Source organism: Antechinus flavipes, chromosome 2, assembly GCF_016432865.1.
Source record: "Antechinus flavipes isolate AdamAnt ecotype Samford, QLD, Australia chromosome 2, AdamAnt_v2, whole genome shotgun sequence".
Classification (NCBI taxonomy): domain Eukaryota; kingdom Metazoa; phylum Chordata; class Mammalia; order Dasyuromorphia; family Dasyuridae; genus Antechinus; species Antechinus flavipes.
In genome coordinates, this window is record NC_067399.1 from 429955735 (window position 1) to 429978153 (window position 22419).

Sequence of the window (22419 nt, forward strand, 5' to 3'; positions counted from 1 at the left end):
GGAAACATGAGTTTCATTCAAATTTCAGTACAATTTATAATTGGATCAACAGTAATTATAGATTATTTTCTATATAATTCACATGACATATTGTAGTATCTTCAAAGATAGATCAAACTCATGTTTAGCTTTTGAAAAATATCACGTTTTATAGGATCATAGGATTACAATTTGAAAGAAACCTTAATAACTTGGGAGTGGAAAAGAAGTACTCTTGAGCCTGTATAGTTTATACAATTGTCCTAGCAATCCAGTTAGCTTTGACCCCAGAAAGTAAATTGTCTTGTTCATGGGCCACACATTATTTCAGCTCTTCCATTTAACATATAAGAAATTAGAGACCCAGGGAAGAGAATTTACTTGCCTTCCCAATCCTCCTTAATGTTAGAGCCTTCCCTGTGGTGATTGTCTTCAATGTATCCAGTATGTAGCTTGTTTGTATAGAGTTGTTTAGATATTGTATTTCCCATTAGATTGTAAACTCATTGAGGGCAGAGAACATGTTTGTCTTCATAGTCCCAGAACTTACCACTTTATTTGCCATTTAGTAGAAGCTAAATAAATGCTTGTTCACTTGACTTTCCCAGTTCATACTGGTAGTATGTAGCAAAGTAAATATCCAGTGTTCTTTCCATAGAGTTATAATTTACTAAATTGGGTTATATGACTAGCAGTCAAGTACACCTTGAGTATTCTTTGTAAGTTATTTTTACCTTTTATGATTATTAGAGTTATCTCTTTAAATGAAGAATCAGCTAGGTGACAAGGTAGATAGAGTATCTGATCTGCATCAGGAAGACCTGAGTTCAACTCTATTCTCAAACACTTGCTAGCTGTATGACTTTGGACAATTAATCCTGTTTGCCTCAATTTCTCATCTGTAAAATAAGCTGGAGATGGAAATGGCAAACCACTCCAGTATCTTTGCCAAGAAAACTCCAAATGAGATTATGAAGAGTCAGGCACAAATGAAATGACTGAACAAGAACAATACCCTTCAAATGAACTAGAAAAGCCACATTGCTGACTTCAATCTCATTTGGAATGATGCAGGACTTCCATATTCCTGTCCTGCTGTTATTAGCAACATAGAATGCTGACAGCAGACTCATCATCTAGCACTAATGACCCTAAGTGCAGGTTATAAGCAAGTCTGAAGGTATTTTACAAGTGAATTTGTCAGCTGGATTCCTTATTCCTCACTGAGAGAGCTTGCCTGGCAGAACCTGGAGGGAAAAATGCCTTCAAAAAATGAAGACCATATCTATACAGAGTCAAAAACTATACTGGCAGATTAATAGAAATTTCCCCTGTGGTGTTCATTTGCAGCTTAGCAGAAAATAAACAGCAGTGTGTTCATTAAATGTGTATCTTTCAGACTGAGCTAGTCATTATCATAATTACAGTCAACATGTCCACAAAGCCAAATTCATTTGACCTAAAAAATGCCATCTCGGAAAATTGCAGGGACTTTTGGGGCGATTTAAGCACATATTTACAATAACATTTTACCCCATTAATTCTCTGAACTACTTAAAAGACACCTATCTTTAAACATTAGGACAAAATGACAGATCCAGATCACTATTAAAAGCTGTTCTGCTATTTCCTTCTTAACTTAAACTAAGGTTTCATAGGATTTCCAGCTGAAAGAACTTTTAGAGATATTCAACTTCAAATCCCACATTTTAACAAAGGAAACTGAGATCCAGAAAAAAAAAAGGCTTCAATAGGTAATATTTAGAAGAGCTTGATCTTTTGACCCTAAATTTAGTGCTCTGTCTACTATTATCCCTGGTATTGGAAGGGGGTTACCAGGATATTCTTACCTCTAATATTGACTTCCAAAATCCACATTGTTGTTAAAAGACAAAATCTCACTAGATTACTCTTCCCTACTCCAAATCTTTCAGTGGCTCCCTATTATCTCTAGGATAAAATAAAAATTACTCATTTGGCATTATAAGTCCTTTATAAGTTTTCCCATATGTCTCTCTAGACATTTCATATACATGATGTTCTAATCAAGACATCCTACTTGCTATTCTCTAAAAGCAACATCCCAACTTCTACACTATGTGTTTATCTTTGTCTTTGTTTTCTATACCTGGAATTAGATCAAAGGATGTGCATAGTTTGATAGCCCTTTCAGCACAGTTCCAAATTGCTCTCCAGAATGATTGGGTCTGTTCACAGTTCCACCAACAATGTATTAGTGTCTTATTTTTCCCATATCACCTCCAACATTCATCATTATCTTTTCCTGTCATCTTAGCCAATCTAAGAGGTGTGTAGTGATATCACAGAATTGTCTTAATTTGCATTTCTCTGATCAATAGTGATTTGAAGCACCTTTTCATATGACTAGAAATAGTTTCAATTTCTTCATCTGAAAATTGTCTGTTCATATCCTTTGACCTTTATCAATTGGAGAATGGCTTGATATCTTATAAATTTGAATCTATTTTCTATATAATTTGGAAATGGGGCCTTTATAAGAATCTTTGACTGTAAAAATATTTTTCCAGTATAAGCAATACCATCTTTAGATAAGCATAATCTGGATGAATTTCAAATGGTATTTGGAAGAATTTAAAATGATACATACTTTTTTTCTCTGACTCCCCTCAAGTCCAGTGACCTTTTCTTCCATTCCCACTCCCACTCCCCTAAAAAAGACTTAAAAAGAACAATAATATGTGCTTTCAAGTTTTTGAAGAGCTGGTAAAGAGGTAGAAAGAGAGCACTAAAATTATTATGGTTGGAGCAGAAGCAAGTAGTGACAGGAGCAAAATAGATTTCTGCCCAACATTAGAAAGTTTATATTTCTGTCCAGACTTAGAAAGTTCATAGAAAGTCAGAGCTGTTCCAGCATAGAAAGGATTGCCTTTGGAAGTAATGGATTACTGGGGGCAGAGCCAAGATGGTGGAGCAGGCACACATGACTCTCTAAGCTTCTCTCATTCCCCTCATAACCAACTATTTAATCCAGCCTCAAAAATAATTCTTCACTACTTAAATTCATGAAGATTAGAAGCACTACAATTTACCAGCCGAAGACAATCCAGAAGATCGCCAGGAAAGGTTTGTCCTGAGGGGCCAGGAATAGACTAGCACAGGCAGTGAGAGGCTAGCGTCCTGAGCAAACCAGGGGCGGGGGTGATCTCTGTGGCTAGAGAAGTTATAGGGACCACTCTGCTATAGGCTAACTGCTCTGCCTTGATTACAAAGCAGTAAACTGGCAGAGAAATTAAAGCCTAAAACAGGTGTTCTAAAAAATGCCAGAACCTAATGAGCTCTGGCTGTAACCCCTTAAACCCGGAAGTGATTCAGGCAGACTTTACTGGATGTGTGGCCACATCCAGCAGTTCGGGGCTTTTGCGGGGGCAGTTACTAATCTGCATGACAGTGGGGCACAGCCTGGGCAGCCTCTAATCAGCAGTGTGGGGGGCTCGACCTGGGGCAATAGAATCTCCCCAGCTGACTGCGCTTCCCTGGCAGATACTTCTGGTCCCTGCAAATCCATTCACTGCTCAACTACTAACACCCACAGCCCCAGGGCAGGATTTGGCTTGGGAAGTGAAACTCTCACTGCTCAGCCTCTAGCCCCAGGGCAGTCATTACTCACACAGTCAGGGTTCTTCGAAGGGCACTTTCCCAGCCTGGCCCTGCAGCCCTGAGTTACTTTCCAGTGGGGAACTCTTTCCCAGAGCACTCCAGTACCTCGCTGCTTTTTGTAGCCGGTTGGCAGGACAGCTACCCGTCCATATACCTTTCACTGTTCTGCAGAGGAAGCTGGTAACTTCCTGGCTCTGAAGGCAGACCTTACAGGCTTTAACAAAATGAGTAAAAAAATCAAAAGAACGATTGATAGTTTCTACACAGAAACAGAACAGCTTTTCAACCCTGAAGAGACTAATAGCAGACAATCTCCAGACAATTGTTGGTCTCCAATACAAAAGGCTCTCCTAGATGAGACTATTCAAAACCTTAAAATAGAGCTAGAAGAGAAATGGGGAAAGGCACATAACTCACTAAAAGAAAATTTTGATAAAGTGGGAAAAGAAAACAACTTCCTGAAATGTGAATTGGAAAAGGTAAAAACTCCCAAGAAGTTCAGGGAAACAGAGTTTGTGAATTGGAAAAAGAAAATAACTCACCAAAAAAAAAAAAAATTAGTGAAATAGAAAAAAATTCCATAGAGCAAAACAACTCAATTAGACATATACAAAAAGAAGTAAAAAAAAAAAAAAAAAAAAAAAAGCTAATGAAGAAAATAACTCATTAAAAATCAGAACTGAACAAATAGAAATGACTGATTCATTGAGATATCAAGAATCAGTCAAGCAAAACCAAAAAAATGAAAGATTGGGAAAAAATGTCAAATATTTACTTGGAAAAACAACAGACCTGGAAAATAGATCTAGGAGAGATAACCTGAGGATCATCGGACTACCAGAAAATTATGATGAAACAAAGAGCCTAGATACTATTTTACAGGAAATCATCAAAGAGAACTGCCCAGAAGTAATAGAACTGGAAGGGAAAATAGGTGTTGAAAGAATTCATCGAACACCTTCTGAAAAAAACCCTAAAATAAAGACTCCGAGGAATATTGTGGCCAAACTTCAGAATTTTCAAACTAAAGAAAAAATTTTACAAGCAGCCAGGAAGTAATGGATTCCCTATCAATGGAGATTTTTCCAATAAAAATGGAAATCTCTTTTAAGGAATATGATAGAAAGGATTACTATTCAGGTTTGGTCTAGAGCAGGGCTTCTTACTTTTTCCACTGATAACCCCTTGTCATCCAAGAAATTTGCATGTGACCCTTATGGGATTAAAGAAGCAGGAGGTGTACATGACATTTGACCTCTATTCCAGTTCAGAGATTATGCAACTTGGGACTGTCTTTCTGTATTTCTTATTTGCCCAAGCCATGTTCCCAGGATTTGAGTTTTTAGGACTTTTTTCTAATGGGTTAATTATTTTGTATGCTTGCTTCTCACAAATATAGATAATCTCATATTTTCAAAAAGTTGAATCTACTTAACAATGGGTAATTTCCTGTGAAGTCTGGATTAACTCCCTGGAGGCCTCAGAATCAGCCAGAGTCGGGATAAGCAAAAGTCCTTGGTCTTTAGGGGGAGAAGTGAAGAGGATTGACACCTCTCCACCAACCGACCTCCCTTCTCCTTGTCCTCCTCCAAAGTAACTCTGGCTTGTCTTACTCCACCCCCTAATCCCTCCTATGATTATCTGTATACACCAAAAGATCAAGCCAGCACGGAATAGTGGGAGTGGCCATTTTCCCAAGCATATGCTAATAGAGTATTGTCCAATAGGTAATTAGCCTTAAGTGCTCGGTTGTTTGATTCCAGTGCACCTATTCAGTTTCAGCCATTTGCAATTTCCCATGTACACATGCTATAACATTTACATAGAACAGATAAATCTGTCTTTTAACATGCTCCCAACTTCCCTAAGATTACATGGCAAGTCCAAGGGCTATATCAAAGGTCAACGGATTTATCAAAGCACAAGAGAGCATTGTACCACAGAGATCCTGATACTCCTTACCCCAAATCATACTTGGATCCTTCCAATAAATTGCCCAATTCCATCAATAATTTCCTAACAGAGAGATATGGAGAATTAAGGCAACAACAACAAAAAAGAAAATTCTGGAGGAAATGAATTATTTTTGTCAGGAGTAAATCCTTCTCTCAGATGGAATCACAAATATTAGAAATGCAAGGAATCTGAGGGATCTAACTGATCACCTCATGGAGCTTGCTAAATAAGCTGCCTTTGCAGCTTGCAATGACACAAGAGGATCAGCAACACACAAGTGACTAACAGCAAGAAAATAGGGTTTTGGCCATTATAATGAGTATGGCATCTTCTCATGCACTTGTGTTCATCATGTCAGTATGCTTCATAAGAATTCTAAGGAGAAAAATGTGTGGCAAATTTTACATCATCATTTTACAGAAAATCACAGTTAATCAAAGATGAGTAAATCTTTAAGGTAATTAAGGAATGCAAGACCATATGCAGCTTTTGCCCAAGTTATCTAGAGTAGTGGTCTCAAAAAATTTAAAACAAGGGCTATTACTCTATACTTAAGGATCCCTTTGAGCAACATATTGACTTCATTTCAAAATATGATATTATCTATGCATTATTGTATTTTTGTTTATTTTGTTAAATATTTCCCAAATATATTTTAAATTGGTTCAGATCCCAAAGAGTGTTGTGGGCAACATATTTGACATCTCTGAACTAGAGAGTCACACCACCAGTTTGGAGAAAATAATCCAAAGCAATGTATAATTATATAAGGTGTATAATTATTTTGGACTCTAGGAAAACAGGTGGAGAACTGTGAAAGCACAATATTTCAGATACTGATAGAAGTAATTACATATTGCTTGACTTTCTTTAATTGGTCTTCTTTGATTCATGAGAGGATTCAGTGCTAGAAGAAAAAAGAGTTTATACAGAAATGACTATGGTAACACACATGCATATGTATGCTCACATATAAAACGTCTTGAAATTAAATTAATTTTTGAAAGGTGAAATGTGTGTGTGTGCATATGGCTACCGCAAATTCATCTTCCAACTTTTGTTTTTAATTAGACTACTATTACCATTATTATTCCTTGGGTATACATTAACTATTGTACAGTGACAGATGAAAACCTAAGATAAAAATCTCATTAAAATTTCCATCAGTTCCAGGGAAGAGATGATGTTACACTCTTTCCTTCACTCATTAAAGAGGTGAGGAATTAAAAAGGTGAGATACATATAATGTCAGATGCAGTCACTCTGTAGGTCCATCTTATTATTTTTCTTCATGTTAAGTGTGAAACGATCATATTTGGAAATGGCTGCAGTATCAAAGACAAAAGATATTTCTAAAAAATTTCTTAAAATATCAAAAAGAAATTACTTGAATATAAATAGATCAATGTAGGCTTTTCCATTTACTAGCTGTGTGTCCTTTGGTAATTTAACTTCTCAACCTTAGTTTCCTGATCTCTAAATTAAGATAATTACAATTACTGTATTATGGTGATATTAATTACTCCATATGTAAAGTATCTCAAAATGTTTTAGAATAATTTTAAACTTTCGAAGGGCACTAAGACTTTTGGGACATCTTGAACAAACCTACAACTCAGCTGTGAGAATTAAAAAATAATCAGTCAGCAAGCATTTATTAAACTGTATTGCTATATAAAGCATATACTTTATATAAAATACTTTATAAACTTGAACTGTAATAAAAATGCCAATTGTTGTTTTTGCTATAGAGTCTCCAAGATAGAGATCTAGGCTACACAATATATGGGAGAATTCTATCATTTCCATGACCTATCTTATATACAGGGGTTTACTGGAGTTGTTATCTGTTTCTTCAAGCTGATCATAAAATTTTCATTGAGAATATTTACACCTTAGAAATTGTCAACAACTTCAAATTACAATTTGATTTACTGTTTTGATTACTAGATTTATGAAAGTGTTAATAATGTAGATTAAACTTAAAAGTGAGTGTGCCTGCCTTTTTTTTTTCTATTGGGATTTGTTGTCAAAAATTTATTCGTATGCTCCTGTATTGCTCTTTGTGTGTTTATTGATTGAGATCGGCAGAAACATAGAAGACTTGGGGAATAAAGTCATCATCATACTGGAAGCAAATAATAATAACAGTAATAAAATAATCACAATAACTTAATGTTTTAAAAATAGCATTTACATAGCACTTTAAGATTTGCAGAGCATTTTACATTCATTTTTTCATTTGAGCCTCCCTATATTCCTGTTTACATTTAAGGAAAAAAAAAACAGTGAAAAGGCCATAATGAAAACTCAGATCACCTGACTCTTAAGCTTCTCACTTGCATCAGTTCTTCCCAATTCTCTTGTCATTTTAACCAACAATTTAGAGTTTCTCATCTGCTTCACTATGAAAGTGAAAAAAAAAAGAACCTTCTCAAAAATGTGGGGAGGGAAACTTCTCTCAAATTAAATGTCTATATTAGTAAAGTGTTTTACTTAGATTTAGCATTAATAAGGCAGAGCAATGAGTAGTTAAAGGTTAAATGAAAGTCATGCTATAATTTTGCTTTTAGGGCTGCAAATTAACAGTTCTTTTCAGTGAAATTAACATTTACTAAGATGCATTTTATCTATCAATCCAACATGCCAAGAGAGAAAATTACAGTCTCTTTGATATTGTGTTGAATCCTGCAATTGTTTGATATAATTTCTAGGTATGTCATTTACCTTGTGCTATTCACCAAAGTAAATCATTTAGCTGGGTTTATAATATTAGCACAAAAAGGGATGGGTGATTTTTTTTTAAAACTTCATTTCTCAATTAGAAAATGACATCATTTTGTAGCCTCTTATTTGCCACAATATGCAACTTCACATTAAGAAAGGAAACTCAGCTTTAGTAAAGCAAAGTTTTCAGAAAAAGAAATGTGATTAAAAGAAAAACCATGATGCTTTCTGGGTGCTAACTGAAGATATGTTTATTCTCTTCTAGTGCCCAGGAAGACAAATGGGAAATTTGAAAAGACACCATCTGTTGTGTGATGTTCAGAATAGTAGATTTAATCCTCTAGTTGTTAGCCCAGCCTCCATTTCACCTACTGGTCAGTCAACACCATTCCTCTGGGGGAAAAAAATTGACTTTTTAGCAAGGTCAGACATTTTCAGTAGCACTAAGGGACATATTCTACCGGGGAAGCTTGATAAATCCAATGTATTCTTGCAAAGAATAAAAACATCCTGCATCCAGCTACCCATATATTTAATTGTATCTCAAAATCATAGAATGTTTAGACTGGAAAGAAAGCTTAGAGCATGGAACATAGAATATTACATCTCTGCTTCATCTATTCTAACTAGAGGAGCAAATCACTCCCACTTTTTGAATCTCAGTTTCTTCACTTGTAAAATGAGAACAATACCTGTACTGTTTAGCCCAAGAGATTCTCATGAGGACCATAAAATCTTACAGCAGATTATTTTTAATTTAATTCAAGCAACTGGCATTTTTTAAAGGAGGAATAAGAGTGCCTCAAATTGACTATCATTTATACCTTTATATTCTGTACATACAAGACTGTTTATGTTGTCTCCTCATTAGAATTCAGTTCCTTGAGGTGAGAGTTGTGCTTTTGTTTATTTGGTTTTGTTTTATTCAAACCTTCCATGTTTAACACAATTTTTTGAACTGACTGAGAGGGGAGATAAACAGAAGTTATAAGTGGGGTTGCAAATGAAATTCAGGTTCCTTGGCTCCAAGTCCACAAATTACACAATGACCTTGAACAACAAATCTCAACACCAAAGAGCCATGCTCTGAATACTTGTCGGCTATTTGATTTTTTTTAAATACTGTGAGCCAGTGTAAGTAGTATTATACAATGAGTTACTTAAAAGCAGAGACTAGGTTGCCTTTTACCCCAGAACCAGTCACAGAGCTTTGCATGTTGTAGGACAGAGGATTAAGTATCTAGAGCTGTAAGGTATGTCAGAAGCCATTTGATACATCATCTTCATTTTACAGATGAGGAAACAGGTTAAGTGGCTTACCACCTGGTTACCAAAGCAATAATCTGGATTTGAACCCAGGTTCTTTGATTCCTGAGACAATACTTTTTTTTTCTCCATTGTAACATATTCTCATTTAATAGATCCTTGCTGAAATCAATTGGATTAATAAATAAAAAATAACCTTTAATAACCTTTCAAGACTATTAAATAATAACCAAAACCTAAAAAAAGTATTCCTTTTCAAAAGTTCTTAAGCCTAAAAAAACTCTTCCTTTTCAAAGATACAAAATAAAGGCAAAGTTATGTAAAACTGAAAGCATGAAGATATTTTTGAAATCACACATTTTTTGCTTCTGAACATCCTCATGTGTTTAACAGTACCACAATATCTAACAGAAGAAATTTACATGTTAAAAACCCCATGTACTTATCAAAACAATAACTCTGATTTCTCTAGTGCCTTAGAGTTTACAAAGAAGTACTTTTCTCACAACAATCCTATGATAAAATGACTTCAATAAATATATGCCATTTTACATATGGAGAAACTAAAACTCTCAAAAGTTAAACATTTCCTCCCCCAAGTCATATGATAAGTAAATACCAACACTGAGATTCAAAGGTATAAAGACTGGCTCCAAATAAGTGCCCTTTCTTCATACATCAGACTGCTACATGAAGGTGAATTCTGTAATTTTTTTCCCTCCTGGTGTCTGAATCTAAGAAACTTAAGCAATGAGTTTTTAAGGAATTAAATATAAATTCTTCCACTTCCATTTGTGTCCACAAAATAATTTTATTTTACATATGAAAGCATACAAGCAAAAAAAAAAAAAAACCTTAGGAAAATATTCACAATACATATATAACACAGACCTGATGCAGGATGTATTCTGTCAGTAAATGTTTACCTTCCCCCTCCCTCAGTATTCCATTAAACAGTTCCTCACGAGAAGATGCAGTCAAACATTTATGAATCAAGTTCCTTTCTTGGAGCACACAATATTACTCTTTCACCTGGATGTTGCTGCAAAAAGGATGCTCTTCACGGCACAGAGGGAACTAAAGAAGCAGGAACTTTACTGAAAGTACAGTGGAAGCATTTGTAGCAACATAAGAAATCCCATTGACCTTTTGCTGCTGGCAACACAGCTAAAAATAATGGGGCTCCCTGTCCAATCCCTCCAGAAATATCTTAATCTGACATGGTAATGAGGCACTGCTGTTTGTTCAATGGACTATAAACATGGATAAAACTGAAAAATGACTTCATTCCTGGTTGAAAAGTAAAGCAGGAAAGTAACCTATATGTTAAAGGAATTTAAACATAGAAAAGAAGCAGGACACACAGTATGCTCTGTTCCTATAGATGTTGCTGTAAATACACAAGTAGTAGGTAGCTAGACCTATGAGAGTCACTATGCATTTTTATCATCAGTCATTGGTTTTGTCCAGAAAAAAAAAAAAAAAAGGTAGCTACCACTAGAAATAAGAAAAGACTAAGAAGCCAATTAATTTACATAAATACAAAGTGTCTGATGCTTCTGGTTGCCAGGGGCTAAAATCTCAACTTGGAAGCATGATTCCTCTGAAGTTGATTTTCCAGTGGAAAGTTATTTACAGAGCTGCAGACAGTTTTCATAAGAAGACTTCTTTGTAATGGGAAACTAATGAAAAGAATAGCAGCAATCCATTGTGTTTTTAAATTCTTGTTAAAAAAAAAAAAGGAACTGTCATCTTTTTCTTTGTCAGCTCTGATCCTGTATTGATCTCTGATGAATTCAGAAGAAATGTCAGAGTTCAACATTGTTACCTCTTAGCTTTTTTTGTGATTTTGAGATGTACACACAATCAAGTTTACTCCAACTATGTGTTTTTTTTAACAGTTTCATTAACAACTGACAATGAATTGCTAACCAGTCAAATGATCAAAAAAATTATAATTATGAGGTTTCAGAGATCTCCCATCAGATAATACTTTTAAATAAAATAAAGATAAATTTGTTACAACATATTTTTAAATAGCCATTTTAAATAATAAATAAATAAAACCAATATTAACAAAGCATCTCCCAAACTTAAAAATACTCATTCTTGCTATAAGGCTCATTTTTTTCAGAAATAATTTACAAAGGCATTTACCTAATATTACAATCTGAAAACTTGATTGGAAACATATTAGCACCTATTTATACATGGAAAACAATGCTTTTGTTTCTTTCTGGGAATGGTGATTTCTTTATTTTTTAAGTGTTACTGTTAATTCTTGATTTCTTGCCCTATTTTCAGTCACTAAAATAGAAAGTAGTTTCTACAAATAATTATAGAACTGATGAGGTGCTCCTTGCCTTATACCTTTACTTCAGTCTCTGTTTCATTCAGTATGAACAATACAGAAATTTTTACAAATCAAAAATGTACTAGGCTGGATTATAAAACAAAGTTGTATTCTCAGTAGAAGCAGCAATCAGTTCTTTTGTAAGCATAAAACCACACCATAAATTAATTTCTCAAAAATAACAAACTAAAGGTAATTCTGTAAGTTTTTTGTTTTTCTTTTACCAAACATATTTTGCAGGATTCATCTTACAATTCAGGTCTTGTGTTGTCCATTCTGTGTGATGGAGTTAATCTTTTCCAAAGATACATCAACTTCATAATCCAAAATGACAGATAAAGCTGGAGAGGTTTTCTCCAATGGTTTTGATCCTCCACCTTCTTCTTTCTTTGAGTCTCGTGGGGAGGTAACAGATTGTGGAATCAGGTAAACCAGATTACACTCCTTGGAAATGGACCCTCTGGGCTCATGATGGCTTGAAAACACAGCCCCATTATTGTTGATGCTAACTGTCTCTATTGCATTGTTAGCAGTGGGGCAGAGCCTGTAGCATCCTAGGAGAGTCGAAAATGCCTTGCGGAAATCAGCATTGAAGGCATAAATGATGGGGTTCAGTGAGGAATTTGCCCATCCAAACCACACAAAAACATCAAAAGTAATAGAATCAATACAGAAGGGCTTTGTTTCCCCAGAAGGCAAATCAGACTCACAAAAGGGGACCATGCAGTTCAATATGAAAAAAGGTAGCCAGCAGCATACAAACACTCCCATGATCACTGACAGAGTCTTTAAAACTTTGGTTTCTCTCTTGAAGGACATCTTGAAGGAACTTTCTGGCTGGGAACACTCCATATTAGTCCCATTTCCTGTGGTGTTCTGACAGTTCTTGGCATGCACGGCTGCTCTCTCCAAAGCTGAGATTCGTCGTATTTGCTTCTGTGCAATCCTGTAGATCCTTGTGTATGTGACTATCATGATGGCCACTGGAATGTAAAAACTAATGAGTGAAGAAGAGATGGCATATGTCCTGCTAAGGCTAGAGTCACAGTTGTCCATTGTCTCACCTTGGGAAGAACTAACATTCCCATCTGGTGAGCTCATGGGTCTGGCCTTGTGCCAATTCAGCTGTACTGGAATGAAGGAAATTAACACAGACAAAGTCCAGGCAACACTGATCAAGATGAAGGCTGCCTTGGGGGTCATCTTTCTCTCATAGCGAAAGGGACTGGAGATAGCCCAATATCTATCAACACTGATGACACAGAGGTTTAGAATAGAGGCTGTGGAACACATGATATCAAATGCCACCCAGATATTGCAAAAGGAGCCAAAGGGCCAGAAACCTGCAATCTCTGCAACAGCTTTCCAAGGCATGACCAAGACAGCTACTAAGAGGTCAGAAACAGCCAAGGAGATGACAAAGAAATTGGTCACCTTGGACCTTAGATGGCGGAACCTGATGACAGCTGCACACACCAATGTGTTTCCCAACAGTGTAGACAAGATCAACAGTGAGAGGAAGCAAGCAGTAAGGATACGGAAGGAGAAGTCTCTTTCTACTACCAACCCACCTCTGTCCATAGTTGTGTCATTCAAGGGCATTATGTCTCTTTAAGGGGAAAATCTATTGTCTGTTTCAATGCGTTCTCAGTTCCTTCCCCTTGCAAGGGTTACTCATCCATCAGTCATTTGTAAATTACTCACCAAGCTGATCCAGAATTTCTCTTGCAATTTCTTCACACTGACATTACATGGATGCCTATATTCTAATAACAATTGGCAGCAAATTCTTGGATAGGTGTTTATAATTTACAACCCAACTCGAATAAGTTGCAAAGAACCATCAAGATCATTTATTGCAATCCCTTAATTTTAAAAATAAGGAAACTCAGGTCCAGATGTAACTTGTCCAAAGTTCACAGATAATAAATCATGGAATTAGGAATTGAACCCAGGTGCCACAAGAGGGCTAATAAAGTTACCTTGGCATCTTAGAATTTGCTGATTTCCATTTTCCAGTTCCAGTGTGAGCCTTTTCACAATTTGGCTGGCCCCTTGTGTATCCCTCCCTGTGGCTCTTCCACAGAGAGATTCCCACTACACAGGAGGGCTTGTTAAGTGAATATCTTATGGATAGAAGTAAATCTAGGAATCTAGTGTCCATTCCTCTAGCTCATCAATCTCACTGAAACCTGTCACATTTAAATGGCATTTGATTTCTAATATAACTTCCTAACATCCACATCAAGAAATGCTTCTTTGTTTGGTGTTTAGCATCCTCCATATGATCTCCTGAACAGATGTCTGATGTTCTGGTCTGGGTTCTTTGCTGGCTAACTTCAGTTTCCTTAGCCCTAGAAACAAATCAAATAAAGGTATTTTGAGTGAAATACTTTTTTAACAGTGACATTTCTGAGTCTTTTTAGCAATTAAATTAAATCAGATTTAGGGCTCCTTCTCTGAAGGAGCTGAATGTTCTTGCTAGGAGTACCTGTTAATCTAAGATTCCTTCAGCTTGGGGGGAAAAAAAAAGCAGTCTGTCTCCTGGCTAATCGCTTTGAATCTAATCTCATATACAAACGAGGACTAATCAAAGGTTTGAGGGCCTAGATTTAGTAGCTGGAAGTTCACAAGAGAAAGAGCTAGATCTCCAATTTCATTGTCCATATTCAATGAAGAAAGATGGGAATATTTTTTGGTCCCCAGCTGATCCTTAAACAAAGTTCTAAGTTTGAGACTCACAGAGGAATCTCAAGAGAGATTGCAGAAAGAAACAGACGCAGGTACAGAAACCTTGCCCCAATTCGTAGTTCCTAGCCAGCTTAAAACTACTCACATTTAGGAAGGAGAGTGCTCAGGACTACAAGACTTACCTATGAACCAGGAGGTTCTCTGTATGAGCTACACTAAATGGAGCCTGGGGAACTGGACCTTCCATCAAGTAAGGAACTATTATCCCGGGATCTGGGCTTTCTTCAGCCCCAGAGGAAATCAAGGGAAGGTTGCCCAGAGACTATGAAAATGAGGCGTCAGGTTCCCCCCACCTCCGCACACATAATTTCCCCCCTTCCTTCTCTCCAGCCTCCTTACTCCTGATAATAAAAATCAAAGATGAGGATTTTCGACTCAAACCTTGGCTGCTTTCGGTTGTCAAGTCTCTCTGAGCTGGTCCGAGGCTGACCACTCAGCTCCTGGGTGGGTGGTTCCCTTGAAAGTTGGTAGAAACCCAGCAGGTAGACTCTGACCCAAGGAACTCTTCTCCCCCCTGGAAGTAAGTCACATCTGGGACCCCACAGGTTGAGCTTCAGGCTGACCCAGACCCTAAACCAAGAATCAGGACTTTTCACGTTCCTTCTGAATCACCATTCATGTCCGGGGGCCCGGATGCTTTTCGCAGCACTCCAGGCTTCCTGAAAACGACCAGGAGGTAAAGAGATAGGACCTGTCTTCTGACAGGTTCTGCCCATACCTCCACCCTCCACCCCCGGTACCTTCCCCAAAGGCCAAATCCCATGGAGGGCGGATTCCCGAGTCCTCCTTCTTCCCTCCCCTTCCCGTTCTTCAACCCCCTCCTTTCCCTCTGATTCGGGACTTAGCTTCCTTGGGCAAAAAGAAGGACATTTTGGAAACTCTTCCCTTAACTTAATTTCGAACCTGCTCCCTCCAGGCATACACACGAACCCCACACGAACCCCACACGAACCCTATCTGGAGCATTTACACCACATTGTGAACTTAGGCTTTGGGGATGCCTTTCTGAACTCGGCTTTTTGGTGCGACCTTCATATCTGGCAGGACCCTCAGAGACACATTAAAAAAAAATTCCAAGTCTCACAGATTCTGTCGAATTAAAACCGTCATTCTAGTGTTGGATAGTGTTGGACACGGATACACACACACACACACACACACACACACATACACACATCCCATGAGTACTATAAGTATACCTAAACACACACACACACACACACACACCACACACACACACACCCCTAACCCTCCATAAAAATCCTCCCCCTAACAGCCGCAGGAGACAAAGCCAAACAAGCACAAATAGCCTTAGTAGAATACCCTACTACTCTACACCTAATCAGTGACCAACAAAGAGGGTGGGTGTACTAGCCCACTGAGAACAGGAACTGACGGACACCTCGACAGTTCCTAGGATGTTCACAAACCTTTATGAAGTAGAGTTCCCAAGCTAGATAGTGGAGGCTGAAGGCGTTGCAGGACTTGGTCGAATGGTGCTCAGTTCATCTTCGCCTAGTGATGTGCTTTGCCCGGGATGCAGTCCACGCGGGCACTGCCTTTACCATCGAGCTTCTTAACTTACAAGCACCAGTCTTCGTACGTAAGGACTTGGCGCCCTCTGGTGACTTATCGTGTTGTTTAGCTTCTTCGGTTATTAACAGGCCAAAACCTGAGAGAAAGAAGCATTTGATACTTGGGGAAGAGAAAAGACTTTCACTCCGGTTTGGTTAAGAGCGCTTCGAGGGTAAGGAGGGAAGGTCACAAAATCATAGAAACACAGAATGTCAGGGTTTAAAAGAATCTTAAAACCCTTTTAGTCCAACCATTACCAAAACAAAAATCCAGTAGCATATCATACTCATTTTACTCATCCATTCTGTGCTTGCATACTCCCACTGATGCGGACCTTACCACTTCATGAGGCAGCCAATTCCGTATGGGCGTCTTGGAATTTCGTACGGAAATGATCTTTAGAGATAATCTATTCCAGTCTTTTCACTTTGCAAATAAAGAAACTAAGACCCGCCAAGGTTAAAAAAAATATATCTCATACCAAGTCACAAAGAAAAATCACAGCATTGGGATTGGATCCCAGATTCTTTGTTCTCAAATTCAATTCATTTCTCACTAAACAGTATTTCCTAATAGGTTCAGCCAGTTAGGGAATGAGTAAAGAATTATTTGCCTCACAAGGCATTAGCCATACTTATTATTGCAAAGAAAGAATCATTTTATTTTCCACAGTAACTATTTATTGGATACAGAAATGCAAACTGGGCATCAAAGATGAGTGACAGAAGTATATTCTGCATTCTCATATATTGTTTTGTAATTTTGAGCTCCAGATAGCCTAGGAATGATGTCTTATTCATTTTCCTTGCCTAAACACCAAATAAATGCACCATGGCTTTGCTTGGATTCCTAATAATATCATCTATTCATAATGGACATAATTACAGAAGAAAGATTTGGAAAATGTATTCAGATGGATATGATATAGCAGAAGAATTCGGTTATAGTGTTTTGACATGAAAATTCAGTGGAGAAATAATTCTGAGTGGTTTATACTATAAAAAACCTATGGTTATATAACAGCATTCAGAAAGAGAAACATTACCCAAATACAGACTCCTAAATGTATACACACAATACTATGTACCATCTCAAAAATACTGTACACTGATGGGTACATATAATTCTTCCACAAGTATGTAAGGTTTTTTTTCAGAATTTGTATGTTTAACAAATAATGTTTTCTAAACATCTTTCTCTCTCTTTCTCCCCCTTTCTCTCCATTTCTGCTTTCTCCTTCTCTCCTTTCTCTCTCTGTTTCTATTTCTCTGTGACTGTCTCTCCTTTTATTTCTCCCTCCCTTTTTTCAATTTTTTTTTGTCATACTCCCATATATAGCTAAATACATTCTGATAGAGCTTTTCTAGCCAGTCTAGGCAGTGTTTTTGAAAATAATCACTAAGGAAATAAGAAATAGACTAAAAAGCTGCTAACCAGCAATCATGTCAGCCAACTGTTCTTTCTTCCCAATGTTCATTTCAGAACAACTTACTTCAGGTCTGTTACCTTTTGCTCATTGTTTTTCTTGGAAAATATAAAGTGAATCAAAGAATCCTATTTTATTTAAACTCTCGCCAGCAAATGTCAAATATATAAAGAGAGAGAGAGAAAAAGAATTAACAGGAAAATTTTACATAATGTCTAAAAAATATACTAAACACAAACCACCTTTGTTTCTCTTGCTAGCAACTTTTTTCAGTTTTCCTGTGATTTTCATGATGCAAGGAGAACATTAATATGCTTCCACACTTAGAATTTTATTTATAACATTCTCACTTGAAGTTAGTGGAGCCAGTGAATGTGTCAGGCATTGCATCTCAATGGAAAAGAAGAGAAGAATCCTGTAAAAAGGCGGGGGGAGAGAGAGAGAGACACTGAGCTGTCAAGGAAAACAACTGACAAGTTTACTATGATTTAGCATTGGTAAAGTTGTTTTCTAATAAAAATATCTTATGTTTGTTTTTCATAACTTCATTTATAGCTTAGAAAACCTTAAGTAGTAAAGCTAAATATTATGTTTTACATTCAAGATAAATTTTCACTTGATGTCTTTTTATTTTTTCCTTTATCTATATCCTAAAAAAAGTAGAATATACTTTGTATTTTCAAAATATTATAATTTATAGGGGTTATTGATGAAGAAAGAGTAGAATTGATAAATTCCTCATCACAGGATATCATGAAATCATGAGATTTAAAGCTTGAAACAATTTTAGAAATAATCTTATCCAATATTCTTTTCTTTTATATGAATTCTTTAAGATTAAGGGACTTGTCCAAGGTCATACAAGTAGTATATACTAGAGCTCAAGTTTTTAAATCCAAATTCTTTGATTTGAAGGCCAATATTATTTTGTTATACCAAGCAGAGCCTGGATTACCATTTGTGTAGATAATAATCCTATTCAAGATGGGAAAAATTCTTTCTAATATTCCTGACAACTCAACTGGTCTGTGAATTTATGAAAGCAGCCAAGCCAACATTATAGAGGGCAGTATCACTATTTTAGGATACAGGAAAGCACAGCCTTCTGTGATAGGCTATGTCCTGAATAAGTTTGATTTGGCTTCTGTGGCTGATTGAGCAATAATAATTCATAATAATAGCCTCTAGAGAAAACACTAGCAATTGACTAGATCAAAAAGAAATTTTCCATTTCAAAAGTTCTGGAAATTTGTAGTCCTCTGCAAAAATATGGCTATGGTTATAGCCTTAAAAACATTTAGAATTCCAAGAGGAAGCAGTAGCAGATTTCATGGGAGCATCACATTCTTCAAAGAGCACTATAAATAAGGAATTATAATAGATTGGGTTCAATCTGTTATTAAAGATTTCTTCTTGACATTTTGTGACAAGAATGATTGCAAGTGGGTGCATAATTACATAGAGCTAACTACTGATATTGAACTACTGTGTGGAATATGTACTTTAAAATGTATGGGGGTGGGGTAGGGATGAGATCTACAGTGAAAACAATTGGATACCATTTATTATTTCTAGAAAATGTGCCTAAGTATATTTCAGGTGAGACTTGACTTAGACAAAAATATAAAAACTCATGAATATGTCTCATAGATATGTAAATTATTTCAAAATATGGTATAATATTATACAGTATTTATAATAATAATAATGTTATCTTGGATTCTAACTTAATAAGAATTATGCTACAAATTACACTAGAAATCCATAAATATATGACTTCTTATTACTTGAATTTGGACAAGTCACATTAAATTATCTTTCCCAACCTCTCTAATTTCAATAAATTTTACTTCTTTTTTTTTAATTAGTATGAAATGTACTTTACTTGGATACAGGAAACTTGTTTTTAATCTTAGCTCTGACACTAAGCTTCATGATTTTGAACAAATCATTTAACTGCTCAGTCTCAGTGTCCTCTACTTGCACAATAGAGACAATAATACGTTTACACTAATATTGTGGCTTAAGGTTTGCAATGTAGTAGTATAATGCATTCTATTATTTGATCCTAACTGAACCACATGAGGTAGGTGGCACTATCACCATTTTATAGATAAGGAAATTAAGGCTTAATAAAGTTAAGTAGTTTTCCAAAGATCACACAACTATTAAGTTTCTGATGTATAATCTGAACCCATTTCTTTTGACTTAAAATCCAGCAGTCAATCCACTATACCAGGCCAACTTCCATAATGACTATTATATTGCCTCTTCTCACAATGTTGTGAGGAAAGCATTTTGTAAAATTTGAAGTGCCATAGAAGTGAAATTTATTATTATAACATGTTCATCATTTTAAAAATCCATTTACTTTTAACTTTCATTTTTAAATATTTTTAATTCCAACTTGTTTCTCTTCTTTTTATTTCCCCCTTTCCTTCAGAAGACAAGCTATTTGATATTGATTATTCATATGAAATCATGTAAAATAATTTCAATATTAGTCATGTTGCAAGCAAATAAAATACAAAAAAAGATAAGTAAAAATAGATTTTAATCTGTACTTATTGCTCTTAGCCCTTTGGAATTGCTGTAGATCATTGTACTAAGCAGAGTAGTTAAGTCTTTCATAGTTGATCATCTTTACAATATTGCTGTTGCTGTGTACAGTGTTCTCCTGGTTCTACTTATTTCATTTTGCATCAATCTATATGTCTTCCCAGGATTGTTGTTTTTTTTTTTTCTGAAACCATCTCCTTCATCATTTCTAAGAAAACAAGAATATTCCATCACAATCATATACCACAACATCCTTCTATTTCCTTTTTTCTTTATTCTCTAAAGCAGGGGTAAAGAATGTTTGTTTTCTGCCAAAGGCTGTTTGGATATTTAAAACGTCATTTGTGGGCTATACAAAATTATCAACTTATAGATAGAATTCAAGCAATAAGAGATTGCTTAGTTTTCAGCTCATCATAGCAAATGATTTCATGGGCCTTACATTGACCATAAGCCAGGTATTCTCCATCATTGTTCTAAAATCTGTCTTCCAACCTTATTACTTAGCCAAAAGTAATGTCCCTGAAGTTACTAATAATCTTTTTTAATAACTTTTTATTGATAGAACCCATGCCAGGGTAATTTTTTACAGCATTATCTCTTGCACTCACTTCTGTTCCGATTTTTTCCCCTCCCTCCCTCCACCCCCTGCCCAGATGGCAAGCAGTCCTTTACATGTTGAATAGGTTACGGTATATCCTAGATACAATATATGTGTGCAGAACTGAGCAGTTCTCTTGTTGCACAGGGAGAATTGGACTCAGAAGATATAAATAACCCGGGAAGAAAAACAAAAATGCAAGCACTTTATATTCATTTCCTAGTGTTCTTTCTTTGGGTGTAGCTGCTTCTGTCCATCCTTGATCAATTGAAACTGAATTAGCTCTCTTTATTGAAGAGATCCACTTCCATCAGAATACATCCTCAAACAGTATCATTGTTGAGGTATATAATGATCTCCTGGTTCTGCTAATTTCACTTAGCATCAGTTCATGTAAGTCTTGCCAGTCCTCTCTGTAATCATCCTGCTGGTCATTCCTTACAGAACAATAATATTCCGCAACGTTCATATACCACAATTTACTCAACCATTCTCCAATTGATGGGCAACTATTCATTTTCCAGCTTCTAGCCACTACAAACAAGGCTGCCACAAACAACTAATAATCTCTTAAATGTCACCTCTAATATCCCTTTTCAATTCTCATCTTTCATGATAATTCTGCAGTCTGTATCAATGTTGATCACTGACTTTTCCTTGATATTCTCTTCTCTAAATTTTTATATTGCAGTCTCCTAGTTATGTGCCTTTCTGTATAACCACTCCTTCTCAGTCTCCTTTGCTGGATATTCAAACAAGTCATTCCCATTGACCATGGTGTTCCATGGGACTCTGCCCTTAGCCTTTTGTTTTTCATCCTCTATACTATTGTATGTGGTAATCTCATCAACTCCAGTGGTTTCCAGTATTCTCTCTATGCAAGTATTCTCTCAGATCTACTTGTCAAGCTCCTAACTCTTTATTTAATATTTAGTCTTACATCTCCAGATGACTATTAAACATCTTGAACTGGATGTCTGGTAGACAACTTAAACTCAACACAAACTAAATTCATCTTTTCCACTAAATCTTCTCCTCTTCCTAACTTCCATATTATTGTCTCTGTCACCCAAGCTCACGATCTAGATGTTATCTTCTGTTTCTTACTGTTTAAATGCCTTTATATAATCTTATGCCAAAGCATGTCAATTTTACTTTGGTAATATCTCTTACATTTGCTTCCTTCTCTCCTTTGATATTGCCGTCACCCTAATATAGACCTTTATCACCTAATACCTGGACTGTTATAATTGTCTAATAGCTGGATTCCTGCCACAAGTTTCTCCCTCTTATAGTCCATGCTCCATTCAGTTGCCAAAATGATCTTCCTAAAGAGCAAGTCTGACCAGGTCACCACCACCACCACCATCACCACCACCATCCCTGCACTTAATAAATTCCATTGATTCCAGAACTATCTCCAAGATGACATATAAAACCCTATGTTTAGCATTCAAAATTCTTTAGCATCCTCCCTTTACTTCCATACAGCTTTTTAACCTTCTTTCACCTAAGAACACTTCCTCCCTTCTTCCCTCCTTCCTCTATTTATCGATTAGTTCACAAACACACACACACACACACACA

At 36.2% G+C, this 22419-nt stretch overlaps 1 protein-coding gene across 2 annotated transcripts; it reads right to left on the bottom strand.

Annotated features, from left to right (window-relative positions):
* Nucleotides 1–10358: 10358 nt before the first annotated feature.
* DRD1 (dopamine receptor D1) lies at nt 10359–16542 on the bottom strand. Of its 2 annotated transcripts, XM_051978932.1 has the most exons (3): nt 16102–16542; nt 15053–15330; nt 10359–14274 (listed from the first exon to the last, which is right to left on the bottom strand). In XM_051978932.1, the coding sequence occupies exon 3, from the start codon at nt 13520–13522 to the stop codon at nt 12176–12178; it is 1347 nt and encodes a 448-aa protein (XP_051834892.1). In that variant the 5' UTR covers nt 13523–14274; nt 15053–15330; nt 16102–16542; the 3' UTR covers nt 10359–12175. The 2 variants fall into 2 exon arrangements, with proteins under 2 accessions (XP_051834892.1, XP_051834893.1); XM_051978933.1 differs by lacking the exon at nt 16102–16542 and having other exon boundaries at nt 15053–15365.
* Nucleotides 16543–22419: the final 5877 nt, after the last annotated feature.

Bases quoted from the DNA above. Each gene is read 5' to 3' on its own strand.
- DRD1 (XM_051978932.1), bottom strand. From the start codon at position 13,522: ATGCCCTTGAATGACACAACTATGGACAGAGGTGGGTTGGTAGTAGAA.